General features: G+C 42.3%; 1 protein-coding gene and 1 long non-coding RNA gene across 5 annotated transcripts in view; one reads left to right on the plus strand and one right to left on the minus strand.

Moving 5' to 3' along the window:
- tnr (tenascin R (restrictin, janusin)) overlaps positions 1–24653 on the plus strand; it is a 178030-nt gene extending 153377 nt beyond the window's left edge. For all 4 annotated transcript variants that reach the window (XM_073063750.1, XM_073063751.1, XM_073063753.1 and 1 more), the window contains 3 exons: positions 4762–4923; positions 15489–15652; positions 15910–24653. In XM_073063750.1, coding sequence (XP_072919851.1) covers positions 4762–4923; positions 15489–15652; positions 15910–15999 — 416 coding nt within the window. In that variant the 3' untranslated portion in view covers positions 16000–24653. The remainder of the gene's footprint in view (positions 1–4761; positions 4924–15488; positions 15653–15909) is intronic.
- On the minus strand, positions 5940–26331 carry LOC140737323 (uncharacterized). The gene is made up of 3 exons (XR_012101104.1): positions 25973–26331; positions 16186–16307; positions 5940–11845 (listed from the first exon to the last, which is right to left on the minus strand). It is a non-coding gene; the product is annotated as an uncharacterized lncRNA (long non-coding RNA).

The raw sequence follows: 26331 nt of genomic DNA on the forward strand, positions 1-26331 counted from the left end.
AGATGGAGCAAACCAACCAAGATTTGGAATGAACCCTAAGATGCCTGGCCTCAGAAAGATCTGACAAGTTGTGTGACCATTTGATGTGTGCAGAGATCGCCCACAACACCTTGTGCTGGCAGAATAGTATGCCCACAATGCAGCAACCCTAATAGTACACATCTGGAATGTGTGAGGAAACTGGAACACCCAGGGAAGATGCACACAATTATGGGGAGAGCATAATGCTCTCTCTCTCTCTCTCTCTCTCTCTCTTGCTGCAATGCAGTTAAAGCCATCTCCTGTGTATGTGATTTTATTCCATCGATATGTAGTTGTGCACAGACACAACAAATTGTTGATGAGTACAAACCCGAATGTCAGAAAATACCATGAACTGCACTGACAGTTACGAGATGAAATAATGAGAGTTAAACAGCATGAGAAAGCCATCATGGACACTAACAAAGGCACAAGTACAGTGCATAGTAAACAGTGAAAGACACGCTGAATTTAAAATGAAAATAATATGGTGATGACTTCAGTCAGGAAAGTTGATGAATTTGATAGCACTAATGAAGACTGGGAGTTGTATATTGAGAGGATGGAGTTTAATTGTAACGCGAACAATGTGGAGGAGCAAAACAAAGCCTCCACGCTTCTCAGCTTACATGGGCGTATAGTTTCTTACGCAACTTAGTAACCAATTTTACAAAATCACTTCAGTCCTAAACTGCTGGTAATAGCTGAGAGATTTAGATTTTACAAAAGGACCCAGTCAAAGGACGAAAGCATTCCTGAATACATTGCAGAACTGTGCAAACTTTCCCAGTACTGTAACTTTAGAGATAGACTTTCTGATGCATTAAGGGACAGGCTTGTATGTGGCATGCAGAATCAAAGCACTCAAGTGAGGCTACAGGCAGAAAGAGACCTAAACTTAGAATGTGCATTGACCCTTGCAATATGGTTAAAGACTGAAGCAGAGGATGCAGCAGAACTACAGAAAAGGAGGTTATAATGTGAAATGCACAAAAAGTCCTTGAATGCTGAGCCAAAGATGTTACCGATGTGGCAAATCCTCCCATGAAGCAATCAGCTGTTGGTTCAAAGAAAATATCTGCAGGAAGTGTCACAGACAAGGTTACAGAGAGCGAATGTGCAAGGCAGACGAAAAGCAATACTGAGTGAAAAGTTTCAAACACAAAACTAAGCAAATGCATAAAGCTACCAAATGTAAAACAAAATCAGACAACATAGAGTCTGACAAAGGTGAACCGTCATGCTTAGAACTGCATAGTATTACTAATCCAGATCATAAAATAATCTGGATCACAATAGATGTGCCTGGTGTAAAACTGAAAATGGAGCTGGATACAGGGTCAGCTTTCTCCATAATTTCAGAGGCCAACTACAACAGATTGTTTTCTAACAAAATTAAAGAAGACCTCAATGATGCTAAAGGCGAAAATGTGTCTCCCAGAGAAAACTGAAAGTGAATGTGACATATGGAGGCCAAACACAGCAGTTAGAGCTTTATGTGTTGAAAAGTAGAGGGGCCAACGTTTTTTGGACATGAATGGTTGAGAAAAATCCAACTAGACTGGCACTCAGTCAAAGTGTGACATCAACAGGCAACGACAGCCCAAATGGTAGCACTAACCAGTGACTGGCACAGCTGCTTATTGCTAATGAGAAGGGAATAGATAAACAGATGGAAGACTTGGCAAAAAGCTGTTCGGGATGCCAAAAGGTTCAAAATGCACCCCCACAGACACCATTACACCTGTGGGAGGAGCCGTCATCACTGTGGCAAAGAGTACATATTGACTTTGCTGGGCCATTCATGGACTCCATGTTTTGGATTTCTATGGATGCTCATTTGAAGTGTCTGGAGGTTATACCAATGAAGTCAACCACCTTGGCAAAGACTGTCACTACTCTGATGACTACCTTAACCAGAAACAGCTTACCAGAGTGATCTGTGAGTGACATTGGACTACAATACACATCAGAAGAATTCCGACTGTTCATGAAGAAAAATGGCATCAGACATTTCAAGTCAGCTCCTCACCACCCTACAATGAATGGGCTAGCTGAAAGGTTTATCCAAACCTTCAAGAAGTTTATTAAAACAATGGACAAGGAGGACATTTCTCTACAGCACAAGGTGGACAACTTCCATTTTGTGTATCGAAACTCTGTTCATGCAACAACAAATCAGACACCTGAAATGCTGTTCATGAACAGGAATCTGAGATCTCACATAGACCTCCTGAAACCAGAACTCTGGAGTGAAGTACAGAATGAACAGTTCAGCCAGTGCCATTTGAAGTGGCAAGGAGTTTCAAGATTGGACAGGAAGTCCTAGCCCATGATTACAGGGAAGTAATTGAAGTACAGAGAAGGCCAATTACAATTAGACAACCGGTAGGATAGCTACAAGAACTGGACCAGTGATGTACATAGTGGATATTTGAGATCAGACATGGAGACGTCATGTGGACCAGATACTGGACGCTCAACTGAAGAACACACGAGTCGATTGCGTCCAAAACATGGACATATCACAGTCACTGACAGCAATGTGACACAGGAAACTGAGAACGTTGTCTTAGGCAAGACACCTGACAAACCTGATGCCACTCTATGGGTCCGAAGGTGCGACAAGAACGTTATCGTTGACAAAACACACGCCAACCTAAAGCCACCCCACAGGTCCTGAGGCAGCATCCTGAAAAGAACAGAGCGCCACCCAAAAGACTGAACCTTTAGAAATGTGAAGTTAGTTAGGGACTGCTATTGTGAAAGCATATTTATTTGGAATATGTGTTTATGAAAGGGAAATTGAATGTTTTGTGCATTTACAGTGTATGTTGCATTCATTTAAAAGGGGAGGAAGTGTAATGTATGGATCTGTTTCTTTTAGAGCTCTGACCCCTCCCCCCACTGCCTTCGCACTACGTGTTGATCTACGCATGTGCATTGTTCTCTCTCTCACTACAATGTGAATGCATCAGTTAAAGCCATCACTCATGTGTGTGCTTTTATTTAACTGACACAACACATACAAACTGCTGACGGGCAGCAGCAGGATTTAAGGACCATGGAACAGCACAGCAGTGGACAGGCTATCTAGCGCATACTTCTGTGTCAATCGAAATATCAGTTTATACTGTGTTCTCCTCCTCTGAATCATCTACAGTGTATCCTTCATTGCCTTCACAGTGATGCATCTACCTAAAAGCCTCGTAAACTGCACTAAACTGCCTACTTTTACTGCTGGCTGGTATCATATTCCAGGCACCTAATGCTCTCTGACATCATCTAACTTGCCCATCACATCATGTTTAAACTCTATCCATCTTCCTTCCCCAACTAACATTAAAACAGGGGGTTCCCAACCTGGGGTTCACGGACCTCTTGGTTGATGATAGGTGTCCATGTCCATGGTCCCCTGCATTAAAAGCATTTTGACATTTCTAAATTGTGGATAATATTCTGGAAGGATCTTAATGCAGTGACACTAGTCAAGAGAAGGATCAAAGACAGCTTCTTGCAGGAGAAAAGATCAAACAGTTAGAAACTGATTGAGGTCATTACAGTGAATGTGAAGAGGATATTCCCCTTGTTAGAGAATCTAGTGGGTCAGTGTTTAAAAAATGGGATTACTTATTTAAGGCAATAAGTAGGTAACTTTTTTCCCCTCTGTTTTGAATCTTTGGGTCTCTTTTCCTCAAAGGTCAGTGGAAGCAGAGTCTTTAAATATTGTTCAGCAAAGAGGGGAGAAGTTGTTGTGAGTGTACACTCAATGTTGTATTCAGATCAGCTGTTCCTGCATCTCAGTCATAATAGTTAACTTCCTTATTTCCATTCTTTAACCATTTACTCTTTCTTAGCTCTTCACCATCAAAAGGTTTTGACCACAGAAACTTTTTAGTCACTGTATAGGTGATTACTTCGCATCTGTGATGGGAAGGCTCTCGTAAGAAATGCTGCCAGTTCTTCATTTTCAGCTTCACTGGTGTCTGATCACAAGTGAAAAGAAGGAATTTTAAAAAAACTGTTCATGCTGCCATCACTGAGTGTCAAAGGGAGAGTAGGGTAATCTATGCTATTGGCAAATTGGCCTGTTTCCCAGTGTCTTTCTCAGATAACAGAAGCATTCAAACTAACAACATTGACATTAAATAAGGAAACCCACCTTCATTTCAGTTTGCCTGACAATCTGTTTTTAATAAATTGTACAGCACAGAAGTGGCTCACCTCACCATGTAGTCAATGTCCATGTTGAGTTTGCACCTACTCCTCATGACTATGTGGATTTCGTCAAACATCCTTGAGATGCATGGGCTGGTAGTTCCATTTGTCACTGTAACTTGGCCCAAGTGTGTAGATGAGGGGTTGAAGAACCATAGATTAACTTGATAGGCATGTAAGGACCAAGAAAGTTGGTTTGGCCCAGGGATGTGACCTGACCTGCTATGAGATTGGGAAACAGAATAGCTCCCTCATGATAGGGCAAGTCATTGCCAGCTGGTAAAGTTTGTAGAGAGTGTTGGGGTGGACATTGCTGAAGGCCCGAAGTACACCAGTGAAATCTGTGTGCAAGAGTTCAGCAGGTGATCTGTGTGTGGTCTGGTGAGAATGCATGCAGTGTCTGGCCAGGGCCGAGGTTGGGGTCTATGCCTACAAGCCCCGTCTTACTTTGACTCTCAAGACAGATTAGGTCTGATGTATAACTGTCTTTAACCGGCAGATAATCCTGTGTTATTATTTTAGGACTGGACAACATCCATAAGATCTCTGCCCAAGCCAGATATGATCTGCGGATTGATTTGCGCGATGGCCGTGAGTCGGTGTATGCTGTCTACGATCGTTTTTACGTCAGTGACGCCCGGAGTCTCTACAGACTAAGGATTGGAGATTACAGCGGCACTGCTGGTGAGATTCTCTTTACATTGTTGGGTAAAGTAATGAAAAGAATGTGGCGCATTCGCAGAGAGATGCTGCTTTTCTTCAGTGCCAACAGGCACTCAGATGGGGCACCCGAGCTTTAAGGACCTTTTTTACCTCAGATATTGAAGTAACAACCAGCAGATTACACTTTACTCCCACGCCATTATTCCCTGATATGGGAATGAGCTCTACTCACCCCTCTGTAAATGTCTAACCTCCAGAAATGTAATGATCATGGTTTCTAACTTCCACCCACTTTCCACCCCCCCCAAGCAATACAAAGATTAACATTCATATTGTCTGCCATTTGCAAACACAACCATTCTAGACACTCTACTTCCAATGATGTAGCTTGTGAAATGTAGTTCCTCTTGTAGTATAGAAAATTTGAAACCTCAGCACTCTCACAAACATTAACAAGAAAATGGAAGATGTTTTCTAATGTTACTGTGTCTTACTAAATTTATTGAGTTTTTTCAAAGAGGTGACATTGATGGTTAAAAAGGACTTAGCTGTGAATGTTGTCTACGTGGATCTCAGTAAGGTGCTTGACAAGGTCCCATTTGGGAGGTTTATTCAGTAAATTAAGGTGCATGGTATCTATGGTGTCTTGACTGTTTGGATTCAGGATTAACTTGCCCATAGGAGATGGAGTAGTGGTCAATAGGACTTATTCTGGTTGGAGGTCTGGAACTAGTGGTGATCCACAAGTATATGTGGAATGATAGGGGTGTATCACATGGAAGTAAGCCCATTGGCCCGAGGGTTTAGTTTCATGTAATATGACCCTATCTAGGATAGACTTATTTACTCAAGTTTGGCCCATATCCACCTTCCGGTTAAAAAAAAATTGTCCATCAGTTCCTTATTAAATCTCTCTCCTTTCATCCTCTTTCTTGACAGAGTAACAGAAGATACAGAAATCAGGGGTTAAAGTATGGGTACAGAATAATGTGTTTAATACATAAATACAAATACTTTATTGTCACCAAACAATTGATACTAGAGTATACAATCATCACAGTGATATTTGTTTCTGCGCTTCGCGCTCCCTGAAGTACAAATCAAAGTAAATATAATAAAAATTTAAATTATAAATCATAGTTAGAAAATAGAAAAGGGAAAGTACGGTAGTGCAAGTCAGGTTCAGATATTTGGAAGGTATGGCCCAGATCCAGGTCAGGATCTGTTCAGCAGTCTTATCACAGTTGGAAAGAAGCTGTTTCCAAATCTGGCCGTACGTATCTTCATGCTCCTGGACCTTCTCCCGGAGGGAAGTGGGACAAAAAGTGTGTTGGCTGGGTGGGATTTATCTTTGATTATCCTGGCAGCACTGCTCTGACAGCGTGTGGTGTAAGGTGAGTCCAAGGATGGAAGATTGGTTTGTGTGATGTGCTGGGCTAGGTTCATGATCTTCTGCAGCTTCTTCCGGTCTTGGACAGGACAACTTCCGTATTAGGTTGTGATGCACCCTAGAAGAATGCTTTCTACAGTGCACCTATAAAAATTCGTGAGGGTTTTAGGGGACAGGCCAAATTTCTCCAGCTTTCTCAGGAAGTAAAGGCACTGGTGGGCCTTATTGGCAGTCGACTCTGCTCAAGTCATTTGTGATATTCACCCCAAGGAACTTAATGCTTTTGACCTGTTCCACCTGCGCACCACCGATGTAGATGGGGTCGTGCGGTCTGCTACTCCTTCTGAAGTCAACAACCAATTCTTTCGTCTTGCTGACATTGAAGGATAGATTATTATCTTCACACCATGCCACCTGGTTCTTAATTTCCTCTCTGTACTCAGACTCATCATTACCCAAGATATAGCCTACAATTGTGGTATCATCAGCAAACATATATATTGAGTTCGATGGAAACTTGGCTACACAATCATGGGTGTACAGTGAGTACAGCAGGGGGCTGTGTACACAGCCTTGTGGGGGACCAGTGCTCAGAGTGATTGTAGAGGAGAGCTTGTCCCCTATTTTTACAGCCTGGGTCCTGTCTGTGAGGAAGTTGAAGATCCAGCTGCAGATCTGAGTGCTAAGACCCAGGTTCCGGAGCTGCATATACTTACAAAATAAACGGTGTTTGCTGTGCAGTGCCGTGACTGAATGGGGTTTGTAGTGGGGAGGTGGATAATTAGAATGGTTGATCAGATTCACTGCACAGAGGGAGAAATTTTAAGATGGAGTGAAGTTTTTGTTTTAATAACTCTATATCGCTTTCAGGATGGATGTTTTTGTGTGTTTGGTGCTGTTATGAACCCCGTAACTGGGTCACTTACCAGCAAAGATAGAGAGGTCCATTGAAGTCTGATGGTACTATTTTTAACAGTATTTATTAGTAAAATACACAAAAATAATACCAATGCAAATATACAGATAATATACGTCATCAATACTAAATCTAAAAGTGCGGGTATAATAATAATCAATAAGAAATAAGCTCTATCGTTGTCTAGGAGATAATGTATTGTCCGATGGAAATATAAAAGTCACTCAGTTCATGCAGGCTGCAGCCTTTGGGGACCGCTGGGTTTTCAATGGTTGGAGAGAGAGAGAGTTTTGGGAGAAAAACTTGCCGGCTTTCCTTTTATGGTTTTGATCCGTCGGGAGTCCCGTTGGTGTGGCCGTTCACTCGTGGCCTCTCCTTTAGCTAAAGACATTCTTCCGTGGCAAGGCCGCCAATCTCAGGCAAGGGAAGGACGCACACGAGCCCCCCACCGGCTGTCGCTATTAAACGCTGTCACGGGATTTCTAGCGTTTCTCCTGGTGCATCTAAAGGGGTTGTTCCCCAGACCCTCTTTTATCCTTACTCACGGGGTCTCAGATGTCAATCAGGTTGGGATGATGCAATCCCTCAACCAGCCCACTCTGGTCGTCCCCTGAGGGCTTCAATGAATAGTACAGTACTCAATACACAATTCCGTCTCCAAGAGACAATAGCCGTTATCAGGGGTTTTTGTTTCGCTGAGGCCAGGACACATTCCAAACCTTGTGGATTCTCTCTCATTTCCTGGGTCCCAGACCCGAATTAATAGCGATCTTGCGATTCTCGAAAAGGAGGGGGCGACTTTGTACCCTTCGGCCCCTCAGAGTTGTGGCACATTCGTAACAGTGCCCATAATGATTTTTTACTATCTGCTTCTTTGTCCTGGACACATACACCACCTGTAGTGATGGCAGACTGTAGCCAATAACCTTTTCTGCTGATCTGATAGTTCACTGTAGTTTTTGTGTATTGTGGGAGGGTGCTGCACCAAACCAGACAGTCATGGCTGATGTGAGGATGCTCTCTATGGTGGCAGCATAGGATTGCACCAGATTTTCTGGGAAAGACGGAATTTTACTAACTGCTGCAAGAGGTACATCCTCCCCTGAGCCTTTTTGTTAACGAAGGAGATATGGTTCTCCCACATGAAGAAGTGTGAAATAATGATGCCCAGGAACCTAAATGTTGAAATGGTGCTCACTGTAGATGTGCTGATGAGAGGTGGAGAGGGTTAGTAATTTTAAATTCTTGAGTTTTACTATTTCAGAGAACCTGTTCTGGACCCAGCATGTAAGAGCAATTGCAAAAAAAAAGCACGGCAGTGCCTGTTTCCTTTGGAGTCTGCAGAGATTTGGCATAACATCTAAATCTTTGACAAACTTCCATGGATGTTTCGTGGAGAGTGCAGTGATTGGCTGCATTGTGGCCTGATATGGAAACACCAAAATCATACAAAGGTAGTGGATTCAGACCAGTGCATCACAGGTAAAGCCCTCCCAATCATTGACCACATCTACATGAAATGCTGTCATAGGAAAGCAGCATCCATTGACTTCCCCTTCCTGAAGTCTCCAATTAATTCTTAATACTGAGTGCAAGATTGTTGCAACGCCTCTCAACCTGCTGATCTAGCTCTGCCTCAGACGCCTCCTCGTCACCATTTGAAATTCTGTCAACAATAGTAGTGTCATTGGCACAATTATTTATAGATGGTGTAATGTTGGATCTATTTATTTTAGAACAATGACCACCCCCTTAGCACTACATATGATCTGTTGTCTATGCATGCACATTGTTCTCTGACCTGTCTCTCTCACTCTCTATACACCAGTTAAAGTAATCTCCTGTATGCATGCTTTTATTTAATCGATATATAATTATGCATGGACACAACAAATTGGCGACGAGTGTGCACCTGAATGTCAGAAAATATTATGAACTGCACCGACAGTTATTGGACAAAACAGCAAGAGTTAAACAGTACGAGAAAGCCATCATGGACGCTAACAAGGGAATGCATGAGTATCAGTGAAAGACGTGCTGAATTTAAAGTGAAAATAACGTGTTGATGGCTTCATGAAGGCTGGGGGTTCTATATTTAGAGGGTGGAACTGTATTGTAATGCAAACAACATGGAGGAGCAGAAGAAAGCCCCTACACTTAGCATAATGGGTGTAAGGACATACAGTATCTTATGCAACTTAGTAACCCCTGAAAAGCCAGCAAGCAAGAAGTTCGATGAAATAGTTACAATTTTACAAAATCACTTAAGCCCTAAACTGCTGAGAGATTTAGATTTTACAAAAGGAATCATTCAAAAGAGGAAGGTGTTTCTGAATAATTGCAGATCTGCACAAACATTCCCAGTATTCTGACTTCAGAGATGGACTTTCTGATGCATTAAGGGACAGGCTTGTATGTGGCATACATAGTCAAAGTACTCAAAACAGGCTATTGTCCGAAAGAGACCTAACAGGCATTGACCATTGCAATATCATTAGAGACTGCAAGAAAGGTTACTGCAGAACCACAGAAAAAGAGATTAGAATGTGAAATGCGCAAAATGTCCCTGAATGCTGCAAAAAGCCAAAGATGTGGCAGATCCTCCCATGATGCAAATGACTGTTGTTTCAAAGAAAATGTGTGCAGGAAGTGTCACAGACAAGGTCACATAGAGAGAATATTCAAGCCGACCAAAAAGTACAACTGAGTGAAAAGTCTCAAACACAAAACTAAGCAAATGCATAAAGTTACTGAATTTAAAACAGAATCAGACAACACAGAGTCTGACAAAGATGAATTGTCATGCCTAGAACTGCATAGTATAACTGAACAGATCACAAAATCATCTGGATCACAGTGGATGTGTCTGGTGTAAAACTGAAAATGGAGCTGGATACAAGGTCAGCTTTGTTCATAATTTCAGACTGTTTTCTAAGATACAATTAGAGAAGACCTCAGTGATGCTTAAGACTTAAACAGGCAAAAATGTGTCTCCCAAAGGAAACTGAAAGTGAATGTGACATATGGAGGCCAAACGCAACAGTTAGAGCTTTATATGTTGAAAAGTGGAGGGCCAGCACTTTTCGGACATGAATAGTTGAGAAAAATCCAACTTGACAGGCACTCGATCAAAGCTCTCAGCGTGACATCAACAGGCCACGCCAGCCCAAATGGTAGCACTAACCAGAGACTATCAAAACTGCTTAATGCTAATGAGAAGGAGTTTGAGAAGGGATTGGTAAACTCAAAGGCATGAAGGCCAGAATTGAACTGGATGAAACAGCAACACCAAGATTCCGTAAAGCATGTCCAGTGCCTAACGCACCGGATGCTGAACTGCAGAACTTGGAGGCTTTTGGAATTCTCTGCAAGGTTGAGTGGAGTGATTGGGCCACCCCCACTGTCCCAGTGATCAAGAAAGGGAAGGCTGGAGCTATTGGCATATGTGTGGATTTCAAGGTGAGCATCAACCCAGTGCTGCGTGTTGTGCAGTATCACCTGTCACAAATAGAAGACATTTTCGCATCTTTCGTTGGCAGTTAGAGGTCTTATAGGATTGTCTTGTCACAAGCCTATCTGTAAATGGAGATTAAGGAGTCAAGCAGGAAGTTCCTCATATTCAACACTCACAAGGGACCATTCCAGTATAATTGCCTCATCTTTGGCGTCGCATCAGCTCCAGCAATTTGGCAAAAAGCAAGGGACCAAGTGCTCTAAGATATCCCTAGAGCACAATGTTACCTTGAGGACCTCATTGTGATGGGCAAGAATGATGAAGAGCACCTCCAGAATCTTGGTAAAGTGCTTACCAGGCTGAGTAAGTATGGTCTGTGTGCAAAGGAAGAGAAATGTGAGGTTTTGAAGAATGAAATCTCATGTTGTGGACACGTCATTGACAAGCATGGCTTACATAGATCACAAGAGAAGACTGAAGCAGTGCTACAGGCACGCAGACCAGAAAATGTGTCACAACTCAGGCCATACTTGAGCCTTGTAAACTTCTACCACCAGTTTCTCCCAAACTTTGCTACAGTACTGCATCCATGGAACACACTGTTACAGTCAGGAGCTAAGTGGGAATGGTCAGAAAGAAGTGAGAAAGCATTCAAGGAAACAAAGAGATGAGTAACATCCGATTAACTGCTCACCCATTATGACCCATCCCTGTCCATCAGACTGGTATGTGATATGTCCCTTTATGGCATTAGAGCTATTTGTCACATATTATGAAAGATGCATCTGCACGTCTGATTGCATTTGCTTCAAAATCACTTACGAGCGCAGAATGCAACTCCGCACAAATTGACCGAGAGGCCCTTAGTCTAGTATGGGGAATAAAGATGTTCCATCACTTCCTCTACAGACAAATGTTTATGCTAGAGACAGATCACCAGCCCTGTGTCCGTTTTCAATCCCAGGAAGGGAATTTCAGTGATGACCGCTACCTGGTTACGATGTTGGGCACTATTCCTTGGAGCCCACTCTTGACATATAACTCAAGGGTGCCAAACAACACAGCAATGCTGATGGCTTGTCACATCTTCTACTATTGGCAACGGAAGAAGAAAAGTCTTCGTACTGTGACCCAGCAGAAGTGTTCCACACAGCACTGGTGGTCCAGTTTACGGGAACAAATTCTGAAATACAAAGAGAAACAGGGAATGACCCAACATTGTCAAAAGTCTATGACATCACCATGCAAGGATGGTAACCCAATGTTTCCAGAGTTCACAGGTGGACACCAACACCTCTCCAGTGAGGATTCCATAAGCACTTATTAATGAAATCATGAAATTGAGGACATGGAGGAATAGTGAGTGGGGCATATTAATATCCAGGAAGAGATGCTGCTGTTGAGGATTAATTGAATATATTAAGGTGGAAACATCCCTGGAGCCTAGTGGGATTCATCCCAGTTATACATCCCTGGAGCCTAGTGAAATCTATCCCAGGTGTACGTCCCCGGAGCCTATTGGGATCTATCCTAGTTACACGTCCCCAGAGACCAGTAGGATCTATCCCAGGTACATGTCCCTGGAACCTAGTGGGATTCTCCCAGTTACACATCCCTGGAGCCTAGTGGGATCTATCCCAGGTACTCATCCTGTAATGGTTCCAGAAGACTGGAAAATTGCAAATGTCACTCCACTCTTCAAGAAGGGAGAGAGGCAGAAGAAAGGAAATTACAGTCGGCCCTCCTTATCCGCGAATTCCGCATGCGTGAATTCAACCAACCGCGAATCGCGAAAACCCAGAAGTGCTCTTCCAGCACTTGTTGTTCGAGCATGTACAGACCTTTTTTCCTTGTCATTATTCCCTAAACAAAGCAGTATAACAACTATTTTACATAACATTTACATTGTATTAGGTATTATAAGTAACCTAGAAATGATTTAAGGATGTGTGTGGGTTATCGCGGATCGGATAAGTTCTCTTACTAAATAAGTCGGAACAGGTACATCCGGTATTATTTAGCATCAGTTAGTCAAACGTTTGTCTCAGTATATAGTATATATTTTAGCTTTCTATGCATATAAAACACTTAAGAACGTATGTTTCAGCGCCGGGCTCAGGAACGGAAGTTCTGGAATTCGATCCAGTGACAGATCGCTCCCGAGTGCACTCTCCACCGTGCCGGGTTGATGTGGACGATCAAAAACCCAAAACCCAATAATTAAGCCACTGCGTTGCTTAGTAATAATTGTAGCTTTCATCGGGGCAAAGCCTTTCTTACTTTATCCTTTAAAATTGTTCCGATCATTGACCGATGTAGCCTAACGCTTTTCCAATGACCATTGGCGTTTCACCTCTTTCTGATCGCTTTATTATTTCCACTTTATCTTCAATCGTGATCATGATTATTTTCGTGAACAGAAACACTGCGGATTCAGAGCTCTGGCGCTGGGTCCTAATGTCCACCACACTGAGACAGGTTAAATAAGGTCTGGGGTTCCGCTGGGTCCTAAGGTCCACCGCAGGTTGAATAAGGGACTTGAACATGTGCGAATTTTGGTATCTGCGAGGGGCCCCGGAACCAATCTCTTGTGGATAAGGAGGGCCGACTGTATAGGCTAGTTAGTCTGACCTCAGTGGTTGGGAAGATTTTGGGGTTGATAGTTAAGGATGAGGTCTCAGGATAGTTGGAGGCACATGATAAAGTAGGGGAAAATCCTGCCCAACAATTCTTTGAAGAAATAAAAATCAGGATAAACAAAAGGAAATCAATAGATTTTCAGAAGGCCTTTGACAAGGTTCCACACATGAGGCTGCTTTACAAGTAAGAGCCCATGGTATTACAAGAAAGATACTAGCCTGGATAAAGCATTGGCTGATTGGTAGATGCAACACGTGGGAATTTTTGGGACCACTTAGTTTTAAGTGAAATGTTAATGACTTGGGTGACAGAATTGATGACCTTGTCGCAGAGTTTGTAGATGATATGAAGATAGGTGGAGGGGCAACATCATTGAAAGCTATAGAATGTGAATGGACTTCACTAGAGTAGATGTGGAGAGGATGTTTCCTATGGTAGGGAGTCTAAGACCAGAAGACACAGCCTCAGAACAGAGGAGCGTCCCTTTAGAATGGAGGTGAGGAGGAATTTCCTTCACCATAGAGTGGTGAATCTGGAACTCGTTGCCATGGGCAGCTGTGGAGGCCAAGTCTTTATGTATATTTAAGGCAGAGATTGATAGATTCTTCATTAGTCAGGGCATGAAGTGATACAGGGAGAAGGCAGAAAATTGGAGCTGAGAGGGAAAATGGATCAGACATGATGATTTCAGACTCAATGGGCTAAATGGCTTAATTCTGCTCCTGTATCTTATGGAATTAGGAATCAGTGTTCCTAGATCTCTCTGTTCTCATTGCCGTACAGCTCACTGTGGAAATCCTGCCCTGGTATGTCCTCCCAAAGTGCAACACCTCACACTTGTCTGCATTAAGTTCCGTCTGCCATTTTTCAGCACATTTTTTCCAGCTGATCCAGATCCTCCTGCAAGCTTTGAAAGCCTCTGTTGCTGTCCACTACACTCACAATCCTGGAGTCATCCACAAATTTGCTGATCCAGGTCACCACATTATCATCCAGATTGTTGATATATAGACAAACAACAACAGACGCCACACTGATTCCTGCAGCACACCACTAGTCACAGGCCTTCAGTCAGAGAGGCGACCATCTACGATCATTCTCAGGCTTCTTCTGTGAAGCCAATGTCTAATCCAGTTTACTACCTCATCCTGAATGCCGAGGCACTGAACCTCCTGACCAAACTCCCATTAGCACCTTCTGAAAGACAGTTGGATAAACTTGGATTGTTTTCTCTGAAGCTTCAGAAGTTGAGGTATGACCTGATAGAAGTTTATAAAATTATAAGAGGCAAATATAGGGTAGATTGTCGGAGTCTTTTTCCCAGGGTAGAAAGGAGATGCATGGGTATATGCATGGGTGCTTCCAAGGGTGATGGTGAATCAGATGAAGTGGTACATCTTGCAAGTGTTTTTATCATCCACAAACTCTGCAACAAAGCCATCGATTCTATCATTCACATCATTAACGTATAATGTAAAAAGAATCAGTTCCAACATCGGCCCCTATGGAACGCCAATAGTCACCAGCAGCCAAGCAAAGAAAGCTCCCTTTATTCTCACACTTTGCCTCCTGCCAATCAGCCAATGCTTTATCCATGCTAGTATCTTTCCTTTAACACCACGGGCTCTTAACTTGTTAAAACATGAACCGCCAAGCAATAGAGGGTCAAAGTGCAGGTAGGTGGGATTAGTTTAAATCTGCATAATGGTCAGCACAAATATGATGGACCAAAGGGCCTCTTACTGTGTATACTGTTTCATGTTCTTTGTTGACAGAACAGGACAATATTGGAACCATCAGAAGTCATGGGGAATAATGTGGCACCCACTACAACTAACAAGACATAAATTGATATATGAATTTACTAAAGATCATTGTTATAAATCTTGTGACTGGAGCTCACATGGATGTAACCCTTTACTGTAATTTGATATCTACTCACATGAACTTCTCTCTGATCTACATTTAATGCAGCTTACTTAATTCCAGCTTTCCCTGAAGGAACAATTCACAGTACTGTGCAGGCAGTTGATGCTGTCTGCACTTCTCCTGTGAGCTACTCTTTAACTTTAGTGTAGCTCACTGTTTAACTTTCCAACTACCCCGGCAGTCACTGCTGCTAACAGCAAGTTGCACATATTTTCCTTGAACCATCCAATAAAAACCTTCTGACTTTGATTGCACAGGTGATTCCCTCTCCTATCACCAAGGCCGCCCATTCTCCACAAAGGATCATGACAATGATGTCGCTATCACAAACTGTGCCTTGTCATACAAAGGCGCCTGGTGGTACAAAAACTGTCACCGTGCCAATCTGAATGGGAAATATGGAGAGAACCGACACAGCCAGGTAAGGAACTGTCACTGGGTTTCTGGGCTGATTGTGACTCTCTGTGATCTTTCTGTTTAGTGTTGGGACTGATTGTTTGAGCTCACCAGGTATTCAAATGATTGGCACACTTACTTTGGTTTTTAGTTGGATTAATGAGTGGTTATGAGGTGAGGTACTGGGTGATGGTAGATATCAGTGAATATATGTAGATATGTTTCAATGTCTTGTCTGAAATTGTTTGATGTACTTACTAATGTTCCACTTTAACTTTACAGGGAATAAACTGGTATCACTGGAAGGGTCACGAAGTTTCCATACCATTTATTGAGATGAAGATCCGACCTCATAATTTTATAAGAATCTAGTGAATAAGTGGGCAGTTCCTGCTTTTTAATAGCTTGATTTAATCCTCAATGCTTCATAGATGTGGTATTTAATTAAAGAACCAATCATTGTAGTTCAGGCTCCTTCAACAGATGTTCAATTCTCCCCTGTTAATGACCTGGGCAACCCTGGTCTGAGAGCAAAGATTGTTAATGATGAGCCCTTACCTCTTGTTGTGCTGAACTAGTTGTGGTGGCAAATCTTCCATGATGTGTCAGTTCACTTGAATATTTCTGCAGAAGGTCTATCACCTATACACTTGTGGTCCATCCCAGACCAAGGAATAACGCTACAAGTGAACAACATTCTCGTTATTGATATTGCTTGACTTTTGAGACATTGCACAGAACAAAAAGTAGCTGTTTCGAGGGGTCACAGATGCTTACAAAAGTTATTGAGAGATGGAGTCAATCAGTACAAATGAGACCCTTTGGCACACCATATTCGTGCCATAACTAATCCAATTTCCCAGTACTTGCTCCATCGCCTTGGTGAGTCTGCACTACCTGTTAAATGTAGAGAAGTCCCGCCTCTCCACTACCCACTCAGGTATTGCGTTGCACGTTCCAACTACATTTCTTCTTTTAGAGCCCACTCAGCCTCACCCTTCTTAAAACCAAACTGATGCCCTTAAGTTTTAGAACAGAGGTCGGCAACCTTTTTGCTTCTGTGGGCCGGATTGCGTATTAATGAGCGGACGGTGGGCCAGGTAAATGCCATAAAAAAAACTTGAAATATGGGAATTATCCATTTAAATACATCTCGTTATATTTTGCCTCAAGTTAATGAATAACACATGCTAGAAAATAATTTAAAGTTGCCTACCCCTGTTTTAGAGTAATAGACTTACACCTCACAGAAAGAGGGTCTTCAGCCCAACCCATCCATGCTGAATAAGGTGCCCATCTAAATTAGTTCAATTAACCTGTGTTTTGCTTTTAGACATCTTCAATCTATAAACCTGTCCAAATATCTTAAATCAGGGTTTCCCATCCTGGAGTCCATGGGCCCATTGCTTAATCGTATCGGTCCATGGTATAATAAAGGTTGGGAACCCCTGTTTTAAATGTTGTTTTTGTACCCACCTCAACCATTTCCCATAGCTGCTCATTCCATTTACAGACCACTCTCTATGTAAAGAAATTGCTGCTTTTAAGTCTTTCCCTTCTAACTTCAACCCCATGCCTTTCATTTTTGGGTGCCTTTTTCCTGCAAAAAGAAAGTTAGTGCTCATTAACCCTATTGATACCCCTCATGATTTTATACATTGCCATGCTGTCATTCCGATGTGGTCTCACTAACATCTTGTCCAATTGCAACTTAATACCTCAACACCTATACTCAATGCAATACTGTTACACTGACAGCAGAACATCTGTTGATAAAGGAGAACTTTGATCTTCTCAACTTACAGAGTCTATTTTAATTACCATCAATTGTAGTCAAGAGGCATTTTAAGCATTAAGGAACATAGGACTTAGGAACCAGAAGAAGCTATCTAATTCCTCAACCACGCTCTGCAAAATGGAGAGGTTGGTAACATGTTGGGTCTATTAGCTCTGAGTGCAAGGGCTGGCTGGAACATGGTGAGACTGATAGACTGAAGTGCCTTTGACTTAATGTACAGAGTGTTATGTGTAAGGCAGGTGAACTTAGAACCTAAGTTCTAACCAGTAGATCGAAACACAAAGTTGTGGTATTAGTTGTTGCAGGAGGGACAGGACTACATGCTTAATGTCCCAGGATTTTGATGTGACAGAGAGGCACATAAAAGAATTGGAGAAATTGCACAGAGAATGACACAGTTACACTTAGAGATAATATACTGTAAGACTCGTCCAGTGAGGCTACATGTGTAGAGTCCAGGAATGATAGGTACAATTACTAAGATGGGATGCCTCTATCAATGGCCAATGGGAGCTATGTGAGCACATTATGGAAAGATGTGAAAGTAACAGAGCTGTTGTGGTGGGTGACTTTAACTTCCCCAGTATTGTCCAGGACTTCCTTAGTGCAAAAGATTCGGATGGGACAGAATTAACTCAAGAGGGTTACTTGAATCTGGACATGGACTGGCCCTTCAGTGAAAGGACATTTTGGGAGCAAAGTAAATTTCAAATTCATTCTTTCTGAATAAGAAAGAATATGGACTTTGTGGGAATTAAGAGACAGAAAATTATGACATGTCCCAGGCCCAGCAGACTTAGCAGCAGAGAGAAGGAGCAAGCAGCATTTTGAGTGTTGTTTTCCCAGATGTTCAAGGGAAGCAGCTTCTAGCAGAGTAGCAGTTTTGCACTGGCTGTTTTGGAGAGTGGCTATATTTAAACTGTAGGTGCTGAGAATAAATGCAGAGACTTTACTTTAAGGAGATCTAGTGAGATGGATGAGTAGAGCAGCTAAGAGCAGGTATGGTTCTTCTTCAAATTACTCTTCTGATTGGAGTAGCTGGGATGGCATGTAAAGCAGTGGCATGCTCCTTCTGCAGGATGTGGGAGGTCAGTGGGTCCAGCTACAGCTCCTGACTTAACTCATTATGAACTGGAGCTGGAGTTTGATGTACTTAGGAAATGGGGTTGCACGATTAATTACGACCAACATCACTGCTGCCCTCAGAGAAAGTCTGCATCCACTTAATCTGTATGGGTGGTACTCAAGATTAAGAAAGGTGCAATCAGTCTGATGGGATTAATACTACAGACCCCCAGTAGCCAATGGAACATTGAGAAACAGATATGCATGCAGATAAGGGAAAGGTTTAATTGATGTACTTGGTGACTTCAGCATACCCAACATAGACAGGAAACTGATTAGTGCAAAGCGTCATGTAGGGTAGATTTATTAGATCCTTCCAGGCCGATTTCTTACATCTATTTGATTGTACAACTTAAACTTGAGAAGTTAGATGCAATGGTATCACAACATTTCCAGATTGGCCAAATCAGTGTTTCTGAGCAAACAGCATACAATTACCACTTTCTATAATTAAACCATGCAGTAAATTGTTGGAGGAATTTTATTTTATGTATTTCATGCTGCTGAAATTTTGATTGCAGAACTTAAACTTAAGAAATTAGAGCAAATGTTATCAGAAGACATCCAAATTAGTTAATTATGTTATAGAGCATGCAGCACACAATTCCCACTTTCTATAAAAGAAACCAGTAGAAGCTTGTTGCAAACAACTTTATTTTATGTACATCGTGGTGCTGAAGATTTTTGTAGCAGCTATTTGATTGGATCAAACTTCTCAATCTTAAGTTGTACAATGTACCATAAGTCTTCAGAAAGGTCAAATCAGTGTTACTGGACGTACAGGGTAAAACTGTTACTGAACGTACAGGGTAAAACTGTTACTGAACGTGCAGGGTAAAACTGCAACTTTCTATAATAAAACAATGAGGAGTTTGTTGCAGCCAATTTCAGCTTAGATATCTCATGGTGCTGAAGTTACATTTATTCTATAGTCAACCTAAGCTTGAGGTGTTAGATCAAATAGTGTCACAAAGCTTCCAGATTGGATAAATTAGTACTTCCAAGCAAACATTATGATGAACTTCCTTTTGCTGAAATGTGTAGTGGTTTTGGAAAAAAATGGCAATCTATGCCTTTTGCTCTGCAACACTGATAATTCACTGTGTAGTATTTTAGTTATACCATTGGATCTGACCTCTGAAGCATAAGTTGTACATAGAATCATAGAGTCATAGAAAAGTACAGCTCAGAAACAGGCTCTTTGGCTCATCTAGTCCATGCCGAACCATTTAAACTGCATAGTCCCACCATCCTGCACTGGGACCATAGCCCTCCATACCCCTATCAACCACGTACCTATCCAAACTTCTCTTTAATGCTAAAATCAAAATCACATCCACCCCTTGTGCTGGCAGCTCATTCCACACTCTCACCATCCTTTGAGTGAAGAAGTTTCCCCTCATGTTCCCTTTAAACATTTCACCTTTCACTCTTAACCCATGACCTCTAGTTATAATCTCACCCAACCTCAGTGGAAAAACCCTGCATGCATTTACCCAATCTTTACCCCAATCTTCTATGCTCTATTGAATAAAGTTCTAACCTATTCAATCTTTCCTTATAATTCAGATCTTTCAGTTCCAGTGATATCTTCGCAAGTTTTCTCTGCACTCTTTCAAACTTATGTACATCTTTCCTGTAGGTATGTGACCAAAACTGCACACAATACTCTGATTGGTTTTCCACCTGGTGCCTCTAGGCCCTATACCCTCCCCAATCTCTATTACTGGGCTTCGGCCTTCTCTCCCCACACCCCCCCCCCCCCCATTCCTGATGAAGGGTCTCGGCCCGAAACGTTGGCTACTCTTTTCTCACGGATGCTGCCTGACCTGCTGAGTTCTTCCAGTGTTGTGTACGTACTCCAAATCAGGTGTCCTCAATGTCTTGTAGAACTTCAACATAACATCCCAACCACTGTACTCAGTACTTTGGTCTATGAAAGCCAGTATGTCAATAGCTTTCTTTATGACCCTATCCTATTATGACACCACTTTCAAGGAATTATGGACCTGTATTCCCAGATCCCTTTGTTCCATCATACTCTACAGTGCCCTACTGTTCACTGTGTAAAACCTATCCTGGTTGGTCCTACCAAAGTGCAACACATTACACATGTCCGCATTAAATTCCATCTGCCATTATTCAGCCCACTTTCCTAACTCATCCAGATCCCGCTACAACCTTCGCTAGACTTCCTCACTGTCCACTACACCCCCGATTTTGGCATCATCTGCAAATTTGCTGATGCAGTTAATCACAGTATCATCTAGATTGTTGATATAGATGAAAAACAACAACAGACCCAGCAGAACTCACTGGTCACAGACCTCCAGTCAGAGCGACAACTACCACTCTCTGGCTTCTCCCACTAAACCCATGTCTAATCCAACTTAATATCTCACCTGACTGCCAAGTGACTGAACCTTCTTGACCAAATTCCCATGTAAGACCTCATCAAATGCCTTGCTAAAGTCCATGTAGACAACATCTAGTGCCTTGTCTTCATCAACTTTCCTGGTAACTTCCTTGAAAAACTCTGTAAGATTGGCTAGATACAACCTACCACGCACAAAGGCACGCTGACCATCCTCAATCAAATCCATGTCTACCCAAATACTTATATAACCAGTCTTTCAGAATACTTTCCAGTAACTTCCCCACTAGTGATTTCAGGCTCACTGGCCTATACTTTCCTGGTTTATTCTTAGAACCTTTATTAAGCAGCAGACCAACATTAGCTATCTTCCAATCATCCAGTACCTCACCTGTCACTGAGAATGATTTAAATTATCTCTGGCAGGACCCCTACAATTTCTGAACTTGCTTCCCATAGAGTCCAAGGGAACAGCTTGTTAGGCCCTGGGGATTTGTCTACCCTAATTGGCCTCAAGACAGCAAACTTCTCTTTTGTAATGTGCATACGGTCCATGACCTCACTGCTGCTTTGCCTCACTTCTATAGATTCTGCGTCCATTTGAGCAGTAAACACAGACGTGCCACGTTTAGCTGAAACATTAGCAGACGTCCATCAAATCAGCTCAGCTCAAAGGGTTTTCACCTCATTCCTCAAAAGCTCCATCTCTGTGGCATCAGGGGTTACTTTAGCAGCAGAGGCTACTGCTGAAGGCACTGATCGGCTCGTGGAAATGTTCTGCTTCTCAGTCATGCTTTCCTCCTCTCTGACTTCTCTGAGTAACTCAGTAAAAGATGGAGGAGGGCGCATCTTGTGGGTCACTCAAATGCGTACAGCAATCATGTCATGCGACATTGTGACCTTCATCACTTGCTCCACCCCCAGACAGGTTGAATGCCCTCTTTGTGGCACAAACAGTGTAGCGGTTTCTCTTAACCTGAAAATGTAGGCAACTTCTCTCCTTCCACCTGGAATGTGTGCCTAAAATTCATCATCAAATCGGCTGAACTTTCAGTAGTGCTGAAAGCATCTTCCAGAGCTTGCAGGTAATTAGCTGACATGGCTAAAATGGTTTCTGCCTTGTGGGACCTCAGTATATCAACCACTGGACCCTTCAAACTCTCTATCAGTCTCTGTTTTTCCATATTATTTGAACACTGCCATTCATCCATTAACTGAGATCTCTGTTCAGCACAAACCTCATATTCTTCTTTCCCATCAGGTGTGAGCTCAACTCCAGAGAACATTCCCAGCCGACAACAACTTTGGCTCTCTGCAGGTATACTTTGGCATTCATGTAATAGCCAAACCCATCCGAAACTGAAATGCTTTTGGAAATGTTTCTCTTCTCAATCCAAACTCCACTGCCTCTCCAAGCTCCCCTTTCTTATCGGGCAGTGCAACTTCAGTCTTGTCACTGGCAGCCTGGACGATCATAACATCCTTACCAGCTGATTGGTCAAAGCACTATTCATTCAGCGTAACTTTCTCCAAGACCTTTACAGAACTCAGCACTCATCGGAAATTCGAATATCTATCCTGCTCAGAACAGAAGCATTACCTCTTCGAATTGCACCAAGCCTTAATTGCCATGGCATCTGTAATAAAGTACCTTAATTATAACACACCTCACTTTAGCAAACACCAGTTTAAACATTGGCTTAAACACACAAATAAACCACTTAATCAATCCTTGAACAGCATTCACACAGCATCTGAAATCCAGGACGAGCACCCCACAAACGTAACCCCCTCACTGGTGCTCTTATGCAAAGTTGACTTCTTAGCTAACTCTGCTAACGACCACGTGCCTCAGCAATGAGAAAGCCACTTTCCATAAACAATACACATCTCGGGACAGTATGATTTGGAGTGCAAACAAACAGGAAGGTCATAATGTTCCAATTGAGAAACATTGATCTTTGCGAACACTGCTCCATGCAAAGCTATCATTTGCCAGAAAATTAACAGACCATACACTGGCATAAAACTATAAAGAAATATATTTCCCAAATTTGTAGTTACAGGGAAAAAAAAAGAAAAGGGCCCATTTCTGGAGTAGTCAGGGGTGCATCACTTTACTCACACGCCTGGCCCACGTCTGTGTGAAAGCAGTCACAATAACCCAAATTTCCCTTGAAGACAATGCCAAATGAACTGGCTCTTTCATTAGTATTGGCCGTTCTTCCCTGGAGCCATTCATCTGCACAAAGTACTTCTTACAACAGGGCTCTCCTTTGAGCAGCATCTTCCCTTGTGCCCTGCTCAGCAGCTCCTGCCAAGACCCAAACCAGACTGTTGTCCTTTAGAAAACTCTTCCTGCTTAGCTCTATAGAAACTTCTCTCACATCCCACAATAGTGTAGGCTTACCACTGCTATGATGCCCGCATAACGTTATACATGTTTTACTATATATTTTGGTCACCGAATTACAGGAAGGATATTAATAAGGTTGAAAGAGTGCAGAGAAGGTTTACAAGGATGTTGCTGGGACTTGAGAAACTGAGTTTCAGAGAAAGGTTGAATAGGTTAGGACTTTATTCCCTGGAGCGTAGAAGAATGAGGGGAGATTTGATAGAAGTATATAAAATTATGATGGGTATAGATAGAGTGAATGCAAGCAGACATTTTCCACTGAGGCTAGGGGAGAAAAAAACCAGAGGACATGGATTAAGGGTGAAGGGGGAAAAGTTTAAAGGGAACATTGGGGGGGCTTCTTCACACACAGAGTGGTGGGAGTGTGGAATGAGCTGCCAGTTGAAGTGGTGAATGCGGGCTCACTTTTAACATTTAAGAAAAACTTGGACAGGTACATGGATGAGAGGTGTATGGAGGGATATGGTCCAGGTGCCGGTCAGTGGGACCAGGCAGAAAAATGGTTCGGCACAGTCAAGAAGGGCTAAAAGGCCTGTTTCAGTGCTGTAATGCTCTATGGTTCTATGTGGATCCAACTTCTCAAGACTTAAGTTGCACAACTAATTTGAAACACTTGACACCATGAGATAAATAACAGGTAGGTGCTTAAAAAAATGTACCATTGTGTTTTTGAAGAAACTGGCAATACAGTATATAAATTTTGTTCTAGAAACACTGATATGTGGATATAACTTCACAGACTTAAGATACATAACTAAGTGAACAGTACTAGACAATTCAGCACCTGGAACAACCGAAGGCAGCTTTCAACAGGGTGCCATGAGGTTTTATTAAGCAATTGGCAATCTTATGAAATCTGTTCTGGGAAACTGATTTACCCGTTCTGGAACTTTTGTGATACATACCTTCCCAAGCATAGGTTGTACTATCAAATACATGATACCACACACTACAGCATCAACAAATGTATAAAATAAGGTTGGTTTAGTTACTTCTTTGGTTTATTATAGAAAGTGGCAATTACATGATGTGTGCGCTGAAACACTAATATACCAAGTCATTGGCTCTAACTTCTCAAGTGTAAGTGTATGAACAAATAAATTTCACCAAACACTTCCACACCAGGAACTGCTGTACATAAGATAAGGTTACAACATGGTTTTATTACAGACAGTGGCATTTGTGTGCTGTTTGCTGATTCAGTCAGTCTGGAAATTGTGTGATAAATTTGTATCTACCTTCCTAAGCTTAAGTTGTACAATCAAACAATGCTATGAAGTACAGTATAAATAAAGTTATTTGCATATGTGGAATTATTAAAGAAAGTCACAATCATATGCTGTTTGCTCCGAAACACTGACTTATCCAATATAGAAATCGTGCGATACAATTGGCTCTAACTTGTCCTGCATAAGCTGCACAATCTAATGAATACTACCAAACACTTCCATACCAGGAACTATACCAGATAAGGTTGTTTGCAACTAGATACTACATAGAATCAGAACCGTCAAACACCCAGAAAAAAACACTTCGTGCAAAAAATAACAGTAAGCAACATGAGTCCACAGATACAAAGCCTGGAGCAGGTCACAGGCTCAGCACAGGGCAGAGCAGAGCCCAGTGAACACGATGGAGCAGTGAGCCAAACTGGTTCAGTCCTCGCCTCTGGTCCCGACTGCGGAGTTTTATTCATTTGGGCTATGCATTTTGTTGGGACTTTCCCTGTTACGGTGTTTAGGGGAATGTTGGGTAAGAAAACGGCAACCTAGTGTACTAAACATGAACAGGGAAAGTAATTAAAAGAAAATCTTGTCTTTGCAATTTAAATGGCCATGGGTTCAGCCAGTTGTCACATACTTTGGGCATACCTTGTCCCAGGACACTAGATCTCTTATGGAAACCCAGATAAAGGCTAATACGAGGCATTATGGCCTAAAACACATCGTGGAATGAAGCAACACAAACAAAATGCTGGAAACCAGGCTCATCTATGGAAAAGGGTAAACAGTCAACATTTCGGGCCAAACCCCTTCATTGGGACCGGAAAGGAAGGAGTCAGGGAAGGAAGGTGGGAGAAGGGGAGGAAGAAGTGGCTGGTGATAGGTGGAACCAGGAAAGAGGGGGGGGGGGTGAAGAAAAGAGCTAGGAAGTTGATTGGTGAAAGAAATAAAGGGCTGGAGAAGGGAGAATCTGATAGGAAAGGGCAGAAGACCATGGAAGACAGGGAAGGAGGAGCACTAGAGGGAGGTGATGGGTATGTAAGAAGAGATGTGCGAGAGAAACAGGAATGGGGAATAGTGAAGGAGGGGCAATTAAACACTCAAGTTTAAGGAATAATATATTCCCCCTCCCACCTGCTGGCATGAACATCGATTTCTCAAACTTCTGGTAATTGCTCTCCCCCGCCCCCCACTTAAAGAAAGAAATCATCCCGAGGTTTGGGATCCCTTGGATAACCATCCCCTCTTTACTGGGAAGTTAATAAAACAAGTACATAAGGTTTACAGATTGATCAACGTTCCCATCGTGGCTCAGATGGCAGGCTTAGTAGAAAGGTTGAGTGGAACAATTTAAAACAAGCTTGGCAAAATGTGTGAGGAAACTAGATTAAGATGGAAACAAGTATTACCTTTGGCCCCTGTGACCATTAGGGCCACGGCCAATAGGACTGCAGGATTGTTCCCCCACAAAATTGCCATTTGTAGCACCACTAGGAGTTAAACAAATGCACAAACATCATTTGGATGAAAGCATGTTGGCCTATTGTGTATCCTTGACAAAAGGTATCATCAAGTACTGTGAACAGGTGAAGGAAGCACAACAACCGACGACCAACATTGAGCATCACACTGTAGAGATTACTTGGATGTCCAGACATTTAAGAGGAAGATTAGTTTGCAACCTTTGTTTGAAGGACCATTCCAGGTACTACTCATTTGTGATTAATGTTTCTCCCTCCTTCCCTCCAAACCTGTCCCTCTCTCACTA

This window comes from Hemitrygon akajei, chromosome 12, assembly GCF_048418815.1.
Source record: "Hemitrygon akajei chromosome 12, sHemAka1.3, whole genome shotgun sequence".
Taxonomy (NCBI): Eukaryota; Metazoa; Chordata; class Chondrichthyes; order Myliobatiformes; family Dasyatidae; genus Hemitrygon; species Hemitrygon akajei.